This window comes from Coregonus clupeaformis, chromosome 25 (assembly GCF_020615455.1).
Source record: "Coregonus clupeaformis isolate EN_2021a chromosome 25, ASM2061545v1, whole genome shotgun sequence".
In the NCBI taxonomy this organism is placed as follows: Eukaryota; Metazoa; Chordata; class Actinopteri; order Salmoniformes; family Salmonidae; genus Coregonus; species Coregonus clupeaformis.
Window position 1 is genome coordinate 11,470,413 of NC_059216.1, and position 18,052 is coordinate 11,488,464.

The 18,052-nt window shown below is 43.0% G+C and overlaps 1 protein-coding gene across 5 annotated transcripts in view; it reads left to right on the forward strand.

Moving 5' to 3' along the window:
- Nucleotides 1–16,281, forward strand: part of LOC121539211 (uncharacterized protein KIAA1522 homolog) — a 60,060-nt gene extending 43,779 nt beyond the window's left edge. For 2 of the 5 annotated variants that reach the window (XM_041847531.2, XM_041847533.2), the window contains exons 3-7: nucleotides 9,839–9,979; nucleotides 10,099–10,142; nucleotides 10,884–11,040; nucleotides 11,239–11,352; nucleotides 11,511–16,281. In XM_041847531.2, the coding sequence (XP_041703465.1) occupies nucleotides 9,839–9,979; nucleotides 10,099–10,142; nucleotides 10,884–11,040; nucleotides 11,239–11,352; nucleotides 11,511–15,112 (4,058 nt within the window). In that variant the 3' untranslated portion in view covers nucleotides 15,113–16,281. Of the gene's footprint in view, nucleotides 1–8,060; nucleotides 8,691–9,838; nucleotides 9,980–10,098; nucleotides 10,143–10,883; nucleotides 11,041–11,238; nucleotides 11,353–11,510 lie in introns of those variants that run through there. The other 3 variants (XM_041847534.2, XM_041847535.2, XM_041847536.2) reach the window with 3 other exon arrangements.
- The last annotated feature ends 1,771 nt before the right edge of the window (nucleotides 16,282–18,052 follow it).

Consider the following 18,052-nt stretch of genomic DNA (forward strand, 5'->3'; position numbering starts at 1 on the left):
AATAGACTAACTTAGTTTATTCAGCTAGCTAACTTGGTACAGTATTCTTCCGTGAAAACCGTCCAGGGCACCGAATCCTATGACGCCATAGCCAACTAGCATGCCAGCCTCCAATAACACGGTTTAGCACCAATACTCGGTTACAACAAACCACCAGTGTGTTAACACGCCAAGCAGATCATTCGTGTCCGTGTCTAACGTTGTGTAAAGATTTGGGTTAGTTTTGACAGTTTGAGTGAGTCCGTCGTCAACTTATTCAGCCAGTTAGTTAGCTAGAATAGTTAGCATACTAGCTAGCCATTGCTCTCTGCCAACGAAAAAAACCCTCCTCCCACGACACAAACACACAGAGAGAGCCAAGCTAACGTTAACTAGTCACCCATGTCCCGAATTCCCTTGAACGACTCTGGTTACCAGTATGTAAAAACAAAACACAAATGTAGGTTATAACTTACACTTAGTAGCTACTGTTAGCCAGTTAAGTGCAAAGCTAACCACTGAATCGATTCAGCCAGTTCGCGTCTGTTCGCTAGGTCGTTCCAGCTATTGTTTAGTTAGCTATCCAGGTAGCAACAAGCTAGCTACATTTCATGTACAGTAGCTACTAACTACCTAACGTTAACGCTTCAGATAATTATTTTGGATTGGGAGGTACCTATCTAATAGAACACAGAGGGTTTTCGTAAATGGAAGCCTCTCTCATGCAAATTTAGTTGAGTGTGGTGTACCGCAGGGCAGCCGGCTAGGGCCATAATTGTTTTCTGTTTTTACAAATGACCTTCTATTGACCTTGAATAAAGCCTGTGTCTACGCTGACGACTCAACAGTATACACGTCGGCTGTAACAGTAAAATAAATAACTGAGACACTTAACATAGAGCTCCATTCAGTTTTAGAATGGGTAACTAGCAATAGGTGCTAAATATCTGAACTAAAAGCATAATATTTGGGACAAACCACTCGCTCAATGCTAAACCTCATTTAGATCTATTATTGAATTATGTGGCTATTGAGCAAGTTGAGGAGACTAAACTGCTGGGTGTAACCCTAGATAGCAAGCTGTCATGGTCAAAACATATAGACTCAATGGTTGCTAAAATGGGAAGAGGTCTGTCCATGATAGGGCATTGCTCTGCCTTCTTGACATCTCAGTCGACCAGACAGGTTTTACAGGCCCTAGTTTTGTCGCACCTGGACTACTACCCAGCTGTGTGGTCATGTGCAGCATAGAAGGACACTTAGATGTACACGGCGGAAAAGTGTCAGTAACATGCAAGTCAGTCTTTCCTGGCTCAAAGTTGAGGAGAGATTGACTGCATCACTATTGGTCTTTGTGCGAGGTGTTGATGTGTTGAAGGTACCGAACTGTCTGTTCAAGCAGTTGGCACACAGTTTGGACACTCATCGGTACAACACAAGACATGCAACCAGAGGTCTCTTCACAGTCCCCAGGTCCAAAACAGAGTCTGGGAAACACATTGTATTAAATAGAGCCATGACCATGCCAGCCTAGGTAACTCAAGCTAGAAATAAAACCTGTTTTAAAAAACAGAGAAAAGAACACCTTACTGCACAAAGGGGACTGTAAAGAGACACAGCCATTTGATGGCCTCTGTAGCTCAGCTGGTAGAGCACGGCGCTTGTAACGCCAAGGTAGTGGGTTCGATCCCCGGGACCCCGCATACACAAAAATTTATGCACGCATGACTGTAAGTCGCTTTGGATAAAAGCGTCTGCTAAATGGCATTTATATATATATAAATCTTATATTGTAATTTGCACTGTACTAGACCTAGATATTGTGTGTATGTACTGATATGTGACATTTTTAAATGTGTGTATTTCAGTCCTTGACTAATAATGTTCTGTATTATATAATGTTTCATGTGGACCCCAGGAAGAGTAGCTGATGCTTTTGCACCGGCTAATGGGGATCCTAATAAATACCAAATACCAAATGTTTTCTTACATAAAGTTGATTAGCTGCATTTATACACTGTTTGCCATGACATATAGTTTCATAATGTGTGGGTATATAAACCTCGAAGCCTTTGCTTGGGTTATCACATAAAGGCTGAGGAGAGCAGGAGAACAGGTTTTAGAGCCTGGATACTGTTTCTCTTTCCACAGTTTATGGCGGGAATCAAACACACCGCCCTCCTCTGCATTGTTATGTTGCCCCCAGACTGCTGCAGGAGTTCAACTGAACTTCCTGTGGTGTGTGTGTGTGTGCGAGCGCGTCAGTGCAGCCTTGGCTCTTAATGACAGGGGCTGAAACATTCCAGGTCTCTCTTGAAAAATTGATTTTTATCTCAATGAGACTAACCTGGTTAAATAAAGGTTCAATTAAAAAAAAACTTTGGACATTGAGCTGGAGGTATCCATTATTTTCTCTGCAACAGGTCAACCACAGCCTGTCGCTTCTACAGCCTGGTCTCATAGACTAGTAAATGTAAATCCGGGACACTCAAATTAGTATGATATGTTACGTTTGGTATAGTTATATAAGAGAGAAGATTACTTAGGCAAAAACGAAGTAAGGTGGTTGGTCGGGCGTATAACGCGAACGTCTAGCATCCCAAAGGTTGCATGTTTGACTCTCAACACGGACAATTTTAGCATTTTATCTAATTAGCAACTTTGCAACACTCTTACTACTTTTGAGCTACTTTGCAACTGCTTAGCATGTTTGCTAACCTTAATCTTTTAACCTTAACCCTTTAACCTCAACCCTAACCCCTAACCCTAACCCCTAGCTAACGTTACCCACCTAGCTAACATTAGCCACAACAAATTGGAATTGTAACATATCATGTTTTGCAAAATTCATAACATATTGTACGAATTGCAAATCGTAACATATCATACGAATTCTAATTCGTAACATATCATGCGAAATGGATGATGGACATCCATAAATTAATACATACCATACCATACGAAACATAACATATCGTACTAATTGGCGTGTTCCGGATTTACATTTACTATGTTACGTCTACCCCGGGGTCCAGGTTGGCTTGTAGGATTTTGATGCCTGCCTATTATACTTAGTAAATAAAAATACAGATGAATGGAAAAAGTTTAATTAACAACTTCGTTGGAACGCCACATGATTATTGCATTTCAGTTTTTGTTTTCATGTGTTGCGTTTACGTTCAATAGCCTCTATGCATCACATGATTGATTATGCATAGTATTGACATCAGACGGGAGGACCAAGGACATTCTGGCAGTGGACATTCTGGCAGTGTCTGATTGTGCTAACTTGAGGATCTTGGACTCGAATGTTATGGTGCTGGCAAGACAACTGGGAACTCTGAAAAAAACGAGGTTGAATCATGGCGTCAGTGATCTTCAGGTCGGAAAGTCGGAGCTCTAGAAAGAGGCTTGAGTTCTCAACTTGGAATTCCGAGTTGGATGACCGCTTAAAACGAATTTTCCCAGTCGGAGCTCATTTTTTTTCCCCAGAGTTCCCAGTATTCTTGAACGCACTGAAGTTGGAAGTAGGAGATTTCCGAGTTCCCAGTTGTTTTTAACGCGGCATTAGACTCAACGTTCATGTCTGTTGATAGTATTGGTGTCAGACTGTTGAAGGTACAAGGACCGGGATTGTTGCGGTTATTGTATCGTGTGACTTACTGATGTTGTGATATTCTCTCTTGTATTACAGAACACTGGAGTTGAGAGATAATAATCTCCAGGCCGGTTTAGAGATAACAGTTGTAGCAGTAGAGCATGTATAGGAAAAATGAATGGCTGCAGTATAGCTGTTAACATTGATGATGATTGAGTACATGATGCACGGAATGTTAAGGCATAAGTGTATGAAAGCTTTTATTCTTATTTTAAATGTATGTAGTTCTGTCCTTGAGCTGTTCTTGTCTATTAATGTTCTGAATTATGTAATGTGTTATGTTTTGTATGGACTGTGGACCCCAGGAAGAGTAGCTTCTGCTTTAGCAGTAACTAATAGGGGATCCTAATAAAATACTAAATACTAAGTAACATTTACATTTGAATATTTGGGAATATTAGTCAGCACACCCTGATTTTGAGGAGATCAGATTGTGTATATACAGTGCCAGCATGCATGCCCTCTAGTCCTATTTGTATAATGTGTTGGGGTTGGATTTCATCAATCATTGAGTCTAATGCTTAGTATCATCATTACCTGGCCAAGCCTCGTGGTGTTCAACAACTATTATTATTTATGAAATCAAACAGCATTTATTGTAATCTTACACTGGCTTCTCACACCCTTCACACACTACTGTCACGGCAGGAAAAATATTTAAAACTGCCAGTCCACAAACGAGTTTCATGATGAATACATGATCGGAGGTTGTGAGTCTTAAATGGGTATTATGGTGTTACGTACATATTTTTAGATGAAAGTATCTTTATACATGACTTCATGCATGGCATGCTAGATAAATAGAGCAATGCAGCTTTAGTTCATGTCAATCCCACTCTGACAAAATGGTCACTTAAAGTCAAGGTGGTTACAGGGGTAATTGTTTTTCCATCCCAGAACGCACTGTTCTTTTCATGCCCTCAAGGACTGAGGTAGTGATAAGCAGCATGTACATGTGCACACAGAGAGAGACCTGCCCAGTGGAACCTTGCCACCCAGCATTCTCACTGTGCTGCTGCTTCCACACCCATTGCAGGTTACTGAGAATACTGCCTCCTGCAGGCATTGTGCATGGTGGAGCACTGGTCTCAAATCAGTTTATTTTGCTTGTCTCAGATACACTAAAACGGAGGTCTAGGATATCTACTGCGGTGTATTACACATAGACCTACAATAAAGAAATTCAATTATGATCAAGCAGTGTTTTTAGTATTACTAATAATGAAGTTATTTTTTTCCAGAATGTTTTTCTAAAACAGCTTGCCATAGGATATCTGTAAAGCATGGAAGCCTAACACTTGTCCTTGCGGGCATAGCATCTCCTGACAGTCTAGAAAGTTCTCCCTGCTGGTCTAGTAATGTAAATGTTGAGCTCCTGAGTATAGTGTGTGTGACCTGTCTGTCAGTATAGGAGCCTAGCAGAGCTGCGCCTTCCTGAAGTGTGCGTGCCCTAGCAAGCCTGACTGAATTTTTCACATTCTCCTTTATTCTCCTCCATTCTTTTTAATGGGATTTTATCTGGCGCTTATCACTAGCTAAGCCGTTTGCTGTGGTGTTGCCTGGCAGGGATGTTGGGAACAGAAAATTCAGTCACTCCTGACCTTTAAGTGTTTTTAATTAGAGAACGACAGGAAAGTACTCTGGTCTGTACACAGGATCTCTGGCTTTAATTGATGTAATTACTGTGATTATCACATATTTTCAGTGCCTGGCTACTAATTCTGAAATTTGTGTGAGCTCAAGTCATTAGGGGTGTGTGTGTTGGTGTGTGCATGCATGAACGCACGTGTGTGAAGTTTAATGTGTTTATTCACGGCATGCATGTGTGCAGACATGTTAAAACCTGAGGGATTGTCATGGTCTGTAGTGTCTGAAGGTGAAATGGACTGGAACGAGGCAGGTATATCTGCAGGTATATCTGTTACACAGGCTCATATCTACCTGCCTACCTCATATGAGAAGTCTTCTTCATCGTAAGAGTGCACTGTTGAATGTTTGTTCCTAGTTTCACTGGAGGTTGTGTAAAACTCAGCTGGCCACAAGCTTAGACCTGGACTCATAAACTCTCACACACAGTCACTTTGAGGTCACAACCTTCTCCCACTGTGTCATCATACCGCTTTGTTATCCTCTCCTTTAAGAGTCTGTAGGACCTGGCTGGCCTGGCAGACAGTAGCAGATGGAACACTCACAGCAGCGAAGAATGTCTGTCTGTTCATGGCTCTCTCAAAACAACAGAGGCATGTTAGGGCAAAGTCAGCTGTGTTTGTGTGCACCATATGAAGTCTACCTGTGTCAGAATGTATCAGCGCCACCTTGATAACTGTTAGATCCTGGGTAACAGGCGAGAACTCATTCTGATGATTTCCCTCTCGCCTAATCTGACTTGTTAAATAGACTCTGTTACTGGTTGAATAATCATGTAATTGACTTAATTCCTAAAAGACTAATACCTAGCCTTCAGAAAGTATTCATAGCCCTTGACTTATTCCACATTTTGTTGTGTTACTGCCTGAATTCAAAATGGATTAAATCTTTTTTTTTCTCACCCACCTACACACAATACCCCATGATGACAAAGTGAAAACATGTTTTTAGAAATGTTAGCAAATTTATTGATAATGAAATACAGAAATATCTCATTTATATAAGTATTCACACCCCTGAGTCAATACTTTGTAGAACCATTTACCAATAGGGGCCCTTCTTTGCGAGGCATTGGAAAACCTACCTGGTCCTGGTTGAAGTTGTGTTTGAAATTCACTACTCCACTGAGGGACCTTACAGATAATTGTATGTGTCGGGGACAGAGATGAGGTAGTCATTCACAAATCATGTTAAACACTTATTGCCGGTGTAGGCCGTCATTGTAAATAAGAATTTGTTCTTAACTGACTTGCCTAGTTAAATAAAGGTAAATAAAAAATAAAATAAAAGAGTGAGTCCATGCAACTTATTATGTGACTTCAGCTAATTTTTACTCCTGAGCTTATTTAGGCTTGCCATAACAAAGGGGTTGAATACTTATTGACTCAAGACATTTCAGCTTTTCATTTGTAATTAATTTCTAAACATTTCTAAAAACATAATTCCACTTTGACATTATGGGGTATTGTGTGTAGGCCAGTGACAAAAAAAATCTTGATTTAATCCATTTTAAATTCAGGCTGTAACACAACAAATTGTGGAAAAAGTCAAGGGGTATGAATACTTTCTGAAGGCACTGTACCATTAGTCTGCATTATCGACTTTAGCTGTAACTGTAATGCAAAGGGACATAGCTAAATGCTCAGCATTGTTCTCTACATTAAATTGTGTCAAATGTTGTGTACATTCATAATAACACAATCTCACATGTTATTTGTTTTTCATTGAGTCTGTAAGCTGATCTTTGATGTCAGAGCATTAAGCTGTTGGGTATCATACATATTAGATTGGGTATCGGCACTGAATTCCCTGGAGTAAACATCAGTTTGGGGGCTCACAGGATCAACCCCCCTCTTAAATCCTACTGATGTTCTATTAGACTCCAGTGACAGATGGGGTATTACTGTGATTTAATATGAACTGAATTACAATAGGCTCAAACGAGGCTGTGGGACCCCATCATCAGACCCCTCCAAATGCTGTGTCTGTCTGTCTGTGTTTATGTTAGGACTATTTCCTATCTCTGTTTCACTGGTGTATTCATCTTTTAAATCTATTTGTGATCGTGGCTGTACCTACATTTTTCCATTTCCTCCTCCTGTTCCTGTTTTGTCCCGGTCTACAAAGGGCTCATTTCTCTCTTATCCATGAATGACAATGTCATGTTGATAAAATCATAATCAAACAACCAATCTATGCAAAATATGCTGGTACAGCACAGACAGAGCCACTGATGGTCCATGTGATTAATGTTGCTTAAGAAAGTTCCATTCATCCTGGTGAGATACCTGGAGCACTGTGCAAAGGTCTGAGTCATACAGCATGACGATAACATGGAAATGTTTTCTGTTTGATCAGATGTTATACATTCCTTGTCATGTTTGCTCACTGCACAAGGAGGTAAATATACTATTTTCCCAGGAGGAGATTGAGGTTTGTACATTGCAGTAGTACACATCTTCAGACATACCCCTCGGGGAAGTAAGGAGTGTCAGTTGCAGATTTGCTAAAGGGATGTAAAGTAGTAAGAGATATTAGCTCTCCACAAAATTCTTGCCAGCAGGGAATGATGTATTCAGTTTATTACTTCAGTCCAGTTAGATCCCATTGACCGTGTTGATAGATAGAAGTAATTAGGTACATGATTTCATTGTGTAACATGTATTCTATTGTGTATTCTCTCCCAACAGGATTGATCTTGTTTGATAACTAAAACCTTCATATTGTCTAGCTCCTTTACTCCACCTTGTGGTCAGACTTCAAAAGGAACTCGTTCTTTAAGGATTCCTAGATCTCCTGATCTCCTCTGTCAGTTAGACCAGAGTAGTTTTCAGAAATAGCACAGGAGCTAGTCAGTATGATAAATGGCTGCTTCAAGCAGATAACAGCTTCAACTGTCCAACCACTTTTCCCCTTTCCCTTTGTGTGTGTCTGATCCCAGCATGGTTGGTGTCATAATCACATTCTGACCAATCCAGGGTCAGAATGTCCACAAACAAGGAGCAGTGGGGATCAGTTGCCTGGGTATGAGGAGGGAGGTGTTTGCTCGAGGGATGTGCAGAATTAGGCTGCTGGGATTAGTGTCTGAGCTCTCATTGTCTAGTGATGGAAGTGGAACCACTAGAATTGGGGAATAACAACAACAACATCAGCAGCAACAACATCAAGCAAGATATTTTCTACCCTGATTCACTGAATTATTTTGTCTGTATCGGATGTTGATCTACCCTGCATTTTTCTTTCTACTCACTGGGATAGTTTTTAATTCCTGTCTTTTTTCTAAGGATAAGATCTGTTTTTCTAAATTTAGGGGGATTATATTACCATGGTATCTCAGTAGCCATGGTGGTGCTTTTGACTCAGAATGTTTACTGTCTGCCAGTGCCTTTGCTTTTCAAGAGGAAAGGTGAGTTACAGTATAGGCTAAATAAATGGGCTGAGTCCTGGACATTCTCAGACAGTGTTTTCATTTATGATACATACCTTGAATTCCCTTCTTGAAGTTTTATGGTCAAGCGAGTGTTCCTTCTTTAGATGATACGGGCAGGGTGGGTTAACTGGTTCAATTGATATGAGTAAGAGTGAATTAATTAGTGAATACCTGTTGTCATGAAATGTGTCAAACTGTTTGCTATTGGTGTGATACAGAGGTATGGCAAGCCCTGAAGAACCATTCTAAACAATCTCCCCTTATGATGTTAAAATGTTGTCTAAATGTCTTTTGGTGACTGTCTGTCACTGAGAGCTTGTATTTACTTACTTTTCTGGGATACTGTAAATGTGTCTGAAAAACACGTAATTCATCAATCTTTCTGACTGAATGTACAGTTTGTGTGAACTTGCTATTGTTAGGAGGATAACATTAAAAGTGGTCAAAGAGGGTGTATTTCCAGGGTGAACAGCCAGAGATGGTGCTTTATAGCAGGGATCACTCAGAGCACATGGTCGACAGGACTAATTCCAGCATGGTCTTCCTAGCCCCACAGAACATGTACAGAACATGGCTAAATATAAAGCAGCTTTGATTAACTAAAGATTGCAGGCTTACCACATGGCCACGGCTGCCCCACACTCTCAGCATTACTTAACGGGTTATCACCTCACTGATCCTAGATCTGTTCAGGACTGCTGTCCTGGAGTGGCACTACCCTGCTACTGTCCTCATGATAACCCTATGACACTGCTACTCTGGATTATATGAGAGTAGTACTGTTTGGGGAATATACTGGCTGGTTATGTCAATGAAGCCTGCTGGGACTTGTGGTTCATGTAGTTGATGAACACAATTTGAATGTTGAGGCCAATTTATCAACTCTTGATTTTTATTGCACATAGCAGCCATTTTATAGTGATCTATATAAAGATTAGATTACTTGTTATGGAACAGGATTGATGAGAAGTGATTTATATCAGTTCACATTCCACCTTTTGTGGATATAATATCAAATGTATTTTGGTACAATGTAGTTTTGTCAATTATATTGTGCATTTCTTTACACATTTATTTATTGTGCATTGTATATCCACTGACATTCTATCTCTTTCTCCTCCCAGCAGTCCCAAAGCAGGAGGATGAGGGGACTCACGTCCCTTCACACGTCCAGGAGAATGTGTTCATCGAGGGCAGCCGGCCCAAGTACCTGGAGGACCTGCACACTGAGGCCCAGGAGGGACTCAAACTGCTGCAGCAAGAAGGTACTAAAGCCCCCTTCAAATACTCACACTTACTCCAACACCTACCCCTGATAAGATTAACTCATTAGGTGAAGTTACTGTGTGGTACTGTATTTGAAAGGTTTTGACCTTTATTTCAGAAACCGATAATGGGGTGGATTACCAGGATGACCAAAGCATTACTGTAAGTTTCATAGACGGTGCTACATCAAATCACTAAACATTGTCCTATTCAGTGGTGTAAAGTACTTAAGTAAAAATACTTTCAAGTACTACTTAAGTAGTTTTTTTTGGTATCTGTACTTTACTTTACTAATTTTATTTTTCAGAACTTTTACTTTTACTTCACTATATTCCTAAAGAAAATAATGTACTTTTTACTCTATACATTTTCCCTGACACCCAAAAGTACTCGTTACATTTTGAATGCTTAGCAGGACAGGAATATTGTCTAATTCACACACTTATCAAGAGAACATCCCTGGTCATCTACTGCCTCTGATCTGGCGGACTCAATAAACACAAATGCTTTGTTTGTAAATGATGTCTGAGTGTTGGAGTGTGCCCCTGGCTATCCGTAAATTTAAAAAAACAAGAAAATGGTGCCGTCCGGTTTGCTTAATGTAAGGATTTTGAAATTATTTATACTTTTACTTTTGATACTTAAGTACATTTTATCAATTACATTTACTTTTGATACTAAAGTATATTTAAAACCAAATACTTTTAGACTTTTACTCAAGTAGTATTTTACTGGGTGACTTTCACTTTTACTTGCGTCATTTTCTATTAACATATGACAATACTCAAGTATGACAATTGGGTACTTTTTCCACCACTGGTCCTATCACAAATTCACACCAAACCTGCTTTTAATTAAGCGTATACTAATAATTTACTTTTGAATTTTCTGTGATTCCTACAGTCGACGGTGACCCGGCAGCCTGACGAGACTGAGAGTGACAGTTACAGAGAGAGGAGAGGCTCTTTGTCAGACAGCACCATACTAGACACTGTGTCCCAGGTCTCAACGCGCTCTGCTGTCTCCACACGGTCCTCACGGTCAGGACTGACCCGCCAAGGTAACATGACATGACCATAACCAGAAAACGATTCATACTGGAACCACTATAAAACCTTTTCCAACCAGTGATTGTTTGATTTTCTTTGATGTCTTCAATGTGTTTTAGAGTAAACACTTATGGAGTGAAAGCGGCTGTTGTTTGTTTTGTTAATTTTGACCTAATATTTCTCTCCTGCTTTTTGTCTCGTTCCCCCAGCATCAACCTTCAGGCCTCTGAAGTCAGAGAAGAAGCCAGAGAAGGCCAAGGCCAGGAGGAGACACAGGAGAACCACAGTTATGGGGATACCACAACACGTCCAGAGGGAACTGGGTACGCTACTCATTATTTATGCTCTAAAGTAATTGAAATGTCAATATAGACCATTGTGAAGATACCTGTTGATAATTTCACCCTTAATACAAGCACATCATCTTTTATTTGCTTGTGTAGCTGTATATTTTAATTTGTCCTGTTGTTCCTCACTAAAGGGCTGGATAGAGCATCATGGGCAGCTCGTCAGGTTATAGACGATGACGGGCTCCCTAACGGGGAGAGCCTGAACATCCACACCATCGATGGGCCTCACCTAGCTGGTTCCCAGGAGGGGGTGAGGATCTATCTCCAGTCTGTAGAAGGCCTGCAGCCCGTCAGTGAGGACCAGGTTCAGCAGTTCCCCTCCCGGGCCGGTCACACGGATGACCTGGCTCTCCTCCAGCGCATGGGTCCCCAGCTGTACGGTCTGAAGAGGCCCAAGTCCCTGGCCGTCCCCTGGATGACCACAGCGTTCGGCCTGCTGCACCATCCCCCCAGCCCTGTCATGTCCATGTCCCCCCAGGCCACCTACATGTCTAAGATCATCCCCAATGCTGTGCTGCCACCCTCCATCGACGTGGTGGAGATTAGCCGTAACCGCAGCCGGAGCAGTGTCCGTACCGTCAGTAAGAGCAGACTGCTGCTGGCCAGCCCTGCCTCCTCCAGAGCCTCCTCCCGCGCCTCCACCATGTCCTCCGCCTCACGATACAACCCACCACACTTCTCTGACAGCTCTAGATGGAGCCACTCTGAGTCCTCTGAGACCCTGGTGTCTGACACCTCCACCATCTCCTCCAACAGCACCACCAGACAGGGGGGCTCACAGGAGGGGGATGGGGAGGGCTCATCCAAGGAGACAGCCCTGGACAGAGAGAGTATCCTCTCCTCTGTCAGTAAGGCCTCCAGGACCTCAGCCACCAATGGCAAGGGGAAAGCCAGAGGGGATGATGGCAAACAGGAGGGGCCCTTCATCCGGAGCCTATCTGTGATGAAGTCCAAGAGGGCACCGGCCCCACCCAGCCGCTCCTACTCCTTACACAAGGACAAGATGAAGCGGCGCTCACGGGACCTGACTGACATCAGGGTTGCTGCCCCTCCCCAAAGCAGCCCAGTCCATGGTGGGGAGGCTAAGGCTGTCAGTGCTTGGGAGACCGGCTCTTCTCCCATGCCCTCCAGTAACAAAAGTAGCCCTGGCTACACAGCAGACACCAGCTCTCTGGATGAGTCCTCTGGCTCTGTGACCACCAACTCCTTCACCACACCACAGCAGGCAGCCAGGGAAGAGGAGAGGAACGAACAGCCAGGCTCCACAGGCTCCTCTCCACAGAAACAGACCCCCCAGGAAAACGTCCTGAAGAAGACTGTTTCCCCCTCCAGCGGCTACCCCAGCCAGGGTGGCACGCCCACCCTCCCCTACAAACAGACCCATAACTCATCCCCAGGAAACAAGAGAGGCATCCTGGCCGAACTAGCAAGCATCTTCCCCAGGGCACCATCCCCGGCAGCCTCAGCCCCATCACCTGTTATTCAGCCACAGGCCTCTGACAGCATCAAGACACCTCAGCCATCCTCTCCAGTCGACACTGTAACTCCCTTACCTTCAGTTGTGGCACTCAGAGAGCTGTTCAACATCCCGCCCCCACCCAAAGTGTGTGCCCCCCCTCCTCCTCCCCCAGAGGTATGGGCACAAAACAAGCGCACTTTTGAGCTGCTGCTAGGTCCCCCGGCCCCCAACAACACGGATACGGTGGTGCGAAAGAACCCAAAGGATCGACGACAGCAAAGGCAGTCTCCTTCCACATCAAGAGAGGGTTCTGTTAAGAACTTGTCACCTAAGAGGAGAGGTGAGGAGTCCGCATCAGAGGCAGGAGGTTTGCCAGAGAGGGTCACTGAGCCTAAGGCTAAAGAGCAGACCGGTAATCCAGCAGCACTAACGTCTGTGTCAGGAAAGGGTCAGGCGAGTCCAAAGGTCCAAGAAAAAGATGGGTTGAGTCCAGTGGTTATAGAAGAGGGAGATAAAGGACCGGCTCAAATAGAGCCTTCTGAAGGTATGAAAGGGAATAGTGAAGTGGCACAGAAAGTTGAACAAGAGAGGGTCCAAGGAAGTCATTTGGAAGTTGAAGAGAAGGTACAGAGAAGTCAGTTGGTGGTTGAACCCGAGAAGGTCAAGGTAAGTCAGTTGATAGGTAAACTAGAGAAGGTCCAGGCAAGTCGGTTGGTAAATGGAAAGTCAATGAATGCTCCAGGAAAGGGCCTAGGAAAAGTAAAGACAGAAATACAGACTCCTGCTACAGAGAAAAGGACTGAATCTCAACCTAAAATGGACACGTTGTCTATGCTTAGCCATGCTCTAGCACGCGTCTCTCCATCTCCTTCTCATCTCCCAGCACACTATCCTCCCCTTCCCCCTTCCAAACAGACCCAGCCAGTGGCCCCACTTGGGGTCTCCTCAGACTCTACACTGGCTCCAGAGCTCCTGTTAGTCTACCCCACTGGGGAATCCTTCTGGCCTCCTCCCCCACCTCCCATGGATTTGGCCACCCTTGGCGATGAGCTTGACCTCCCCCTTCCCCCACCACCCAGTAGTTGTGAGGAGGGGGTAGTTATGACAGAACCTGTGCCCCCTGTTTCAGAGGGGACAGTGAGAGCTCCAAACCCTGCCCGACCTGCACCTCAAGAAGTTTCATCTGTACCACAGGGAATACCACAGCAGCCTAGTCCAGTGACCACAGAGCGCCAGAACCAAGAGAAGAAGTCCCTCAGCAAGAGCTCTCCCACTCCCCCAGTGGAGGCCCCCACTCCCGTGGTCACCCCCTCCCTTCTGCAGATGGTCAAGCTGAGGTCTGTCAATAATGGTGACCAGGTTCTGAAAAGGGACCAGAGTCAGGGACAGAACCAGACAGAGGTCACTTTGAGGGCCAAACAACCCAGTAATGGGGAGGCTCCCCAGAAGCCTATTCGAAGGTCTCTGATCATGACAGCTCTCCCTCCCACTGTCACATCCCCATCTACTACTGTTATCTCACAACTTCCCACAGCCTCAGCCCCAGAGGCAGCCCTAACCTCAGCCACAGTCCCAGAGACAGCCCAAGCCGCATCCCCAGAAACAGCCCCAGAGGCAGCTTTAGCCGCAGAGGTAGCCCAAGCTCCATCTCTAGCCCCAACCTCAGCCCCAGCTCCAGCCCCAACCACAGCCCCAGCCCCAGCCAAGTTCCAGCCCAGCATAGTTAATTTCCCCTCAAAGTCATCTACTGTCACCTCTCCTACGAGTAAATCTCCTCCTGCCTCAGCCACCACCCCTTCGATGAGGATGCAGGAGGCCATTCGCTTGAGGACAGCGGCCAGAAGTAAAGAGGGGCCTCCCTCTCATCTCAGCCTGCACTCCCCAACTTCACCAACAGGTTTCAAGTCCCCCTCATCTACTGCCAGTTTCATCTTCGCCAAGAGCACAAAGAAGGTTGTCATAGAGACCCTCTCAACCCCTGAGGCCCAGGCCAATCTCACAAAGAACTTGGTGGCTGAGCTTTCATCTGTGTCCAATCCAGCCAAGTCCACAGACACACAGAAGGAGGTGGCAGTCAAGGTGCCGCCACCTGTGGCAAGGAAACCCAAGCCTAAGGTCACAGATGCAGAGCCCAGTGTGGAGACTGAGCATGTGCAAACTGCAGGACAGGAAGCACAGCCAGCAGACAACACTGAGGGTAAGGGATCTGTGATTGTGACACAACCATACTTGCCTCCTTTGTTACAGCTATTGTCCATTCACAATTCATGTTGATCTTTCTCTCCTGTCAAAGCAGAGGCTCCAAACGGGACAGCAGTCAGTGTTGAAGTGCCACCATCATCATCCACATGAGCAACACTGCCACTTGGCAAGGACTAATCATTCACAAAGACAGACTGACTTTTACCTGTAAATTGAGAAGACCCTATGTGTCAAGCACCATATGTCAATCACAATATGCAAGAGGGAGAGAGATGGATCAAGGAGTGAGCGGATGAGAAATACAGAGCCTTCTGAAGACAAGGCAACTGGACATAGCTAAATGTAGCCCTCTCACATAAGAACTCTTTCTAAAAAATATAAATAAAAAATCCTTTGAGTTTATATGAAAATGGTGTTGGTCTTTCATTTCTCTAATACTATTTGTATTGTAGAGTATTTTGCATCGCCAGAGGGACTTTTTACTGGTCGGATTAACAATAGACAGCCATGGACAGCATGCTGGTCTAGGTACAAGTCTAGGTTGCCCTCTAGGGTCAACTATGGAATGTTACAGCTACTGCCATTTGGTACACTGAACAATGAGGAATTTAATAATCCACTTGTCTGGATTATATACCAGAATGTTGTATTTTTTATATATTCATATCATTATAAAATCATGCACTATTAAATCGTGTTAAGTTCCCATGTCATCCTTCTTCATATGTTTGTTGCATTAAAAGCATTATTTACCTAAGATCTTTTTCCTGTATACATCTTCCATTACATTTTGGGTGAAATATATGATGAAGTCATCTGATGTCATCAAAACTGGAGGATGTCACTTGTTCTAGAATGTTGTAGTGAGGATGAGAATCATATTCATGATGAGAATCCTAATTTACATGTTCATGTTTTGTTTCTCTGTTGTTGATATATGAATATACATAGACTTGTACTGGAAGCTCTCCCTGTGTGTAAATCAAATCTCACAGGTTTAATCTGAAGCACAATTTATGAACTGAAGTCTTTCACTTGGAGTATTGGGGCAAATAAGTATTTGTCTTGTTTTTAATTACTTGTCCCTCAGATTTAGATCCGGATGGGAGCTACATTATACATTGCATTTATGTTGCTAAATTGTCTAGAAATTGCGATATTCTTCAACTGAATGAAATCTGCTTTGGAAGTACTAAATATTATTCAAAGTAATTTCGGTGATAAATGATTATGACAAATGACAAGTATAGTTTCACTTATTTCAATATAACAGAATAAATTGATTTATTCACAATGAATGAATATAGCCATATCATTATTTCTACCCTGTTTCTGAAACCTTTTGAGAAAAGTTCTGTCCATTTTTTCATCAGTTAGATCCATTTATGTGACAAACACACACACACACACAAACACACTTCCTGCTCTCAGGTTTCCCCCAGGTTTGTACCTTTTCCGTCTTATCAGGATGTTGAAACCTCACGTTCACAGGTCTGGTTTTCCAGTGTCCATCTTAGACACATCTGTATGTTGACAGTCATAACTAAGACTAAGGGATTGCATTTATGTGAGTGGATGGGTCTCTGTTGGGGCTAAAAATGAAATAACTTAATATGAATTGGGGTGGATCTTGATTTACAATGACAAATGAATAAGCAGGTCATAGAAGATACTAGAATAACTACTGCCTTGTATCAAGGAATGTTGTGAAAAGCAACTTCAAAGTTTCTTTGCCAACGTCCTTGCATCACTGACGTTGTGCGTCATTTGGCGGACTCTAGTTTCTGTCACAGGCTTTCACCTCATTGAGAGGGAAGCCTGGGAGCCAGGGCTAGGTGGAGTCTTAAGTAACAAAGAGTTACAGTAAGTGCATGGAGTATCAGTAGGTTATTCATTCCTCAGCATAAACTGTAAAACACCAGTACCTGGACTGCTGCTAATTCACTGAAGGACTTATTTGATTGTGTAGCATTGCTGGTTGAATACAGTAAACTCGGTCATGAGCTGGAAATCATGTGTTACTCAAAGGTTTTTTGTTTCTCCCCAGTTATTTAAGACAGTGGTTCCCAAATGTTTTGCTTCATGACCCACCAATTTAAGTGTCTGTTGAGTCGTGACCCACCATAAATGGTTGAGCGGTGAAAAAAACATATCCAGACCATAGAATAAGTATAGAAAATGTATTAATAAAACCCTCTTCAAAACATTACTGAATGTAGATTTGAGTATGGATTCTAGAGACCATTAAAAAAAAATATATATATATATATATATAAAACTGCACAAATGTAATCCCGCAGTTTGGGAACCACTGATTTAAGACTTCCTACTCTGGTAAGACACACTTCAATGGTACTCCTGGTTTTTACTATCAATGGTGTCCCTGTCTCTATAGTTGAATTTGAGATATACAGTATTACGTTATTTTGTTATGGGTCAACACATCAGTAGTGCCAATAATTTACCATATGAATAATCAATTGTTTACCAGTTAAAACCCACAGTCTTTCTCAAACATTAAATGTGTGTTGAATTTACCACTATCCAGAGTGGTTAGTAAAACTGTTTGTGTCCCTGTGTCTGTAGATACATTTGACACAGGAGGTTGGTGGCATCTTAATTGAGCCATCCTCCCCTCAGCAGCCTCCACTGGTTTCAGATCTCTGTTCCCGGTGTGTCCAAGCTTGCCATCATGGTGAAGATGTAGTCCTAGACTGCAGCTTCCCTGATTGACTGGAGGATAGGCGATGAGATTGTCCACCTTTTCTACGACAGACAAGACCAACTAAAAGACCAAAGCGGTTGCTTTGCCAACAGAACAAGCCTATACCTTTCTAAGATAGAAAAGGGGAATACCTCTCTCAGGCTGAAACATACAGTATCACCCTAGGAAATTACACCTGTTTTGTGGACACAGTATCAGGCACTCAGAAGACATCCTTATTACTGAAGTTTGCAGGTGACAACGATATCTTAACTTTTGCTTTTCTGAACAAATTACATGTATTTATT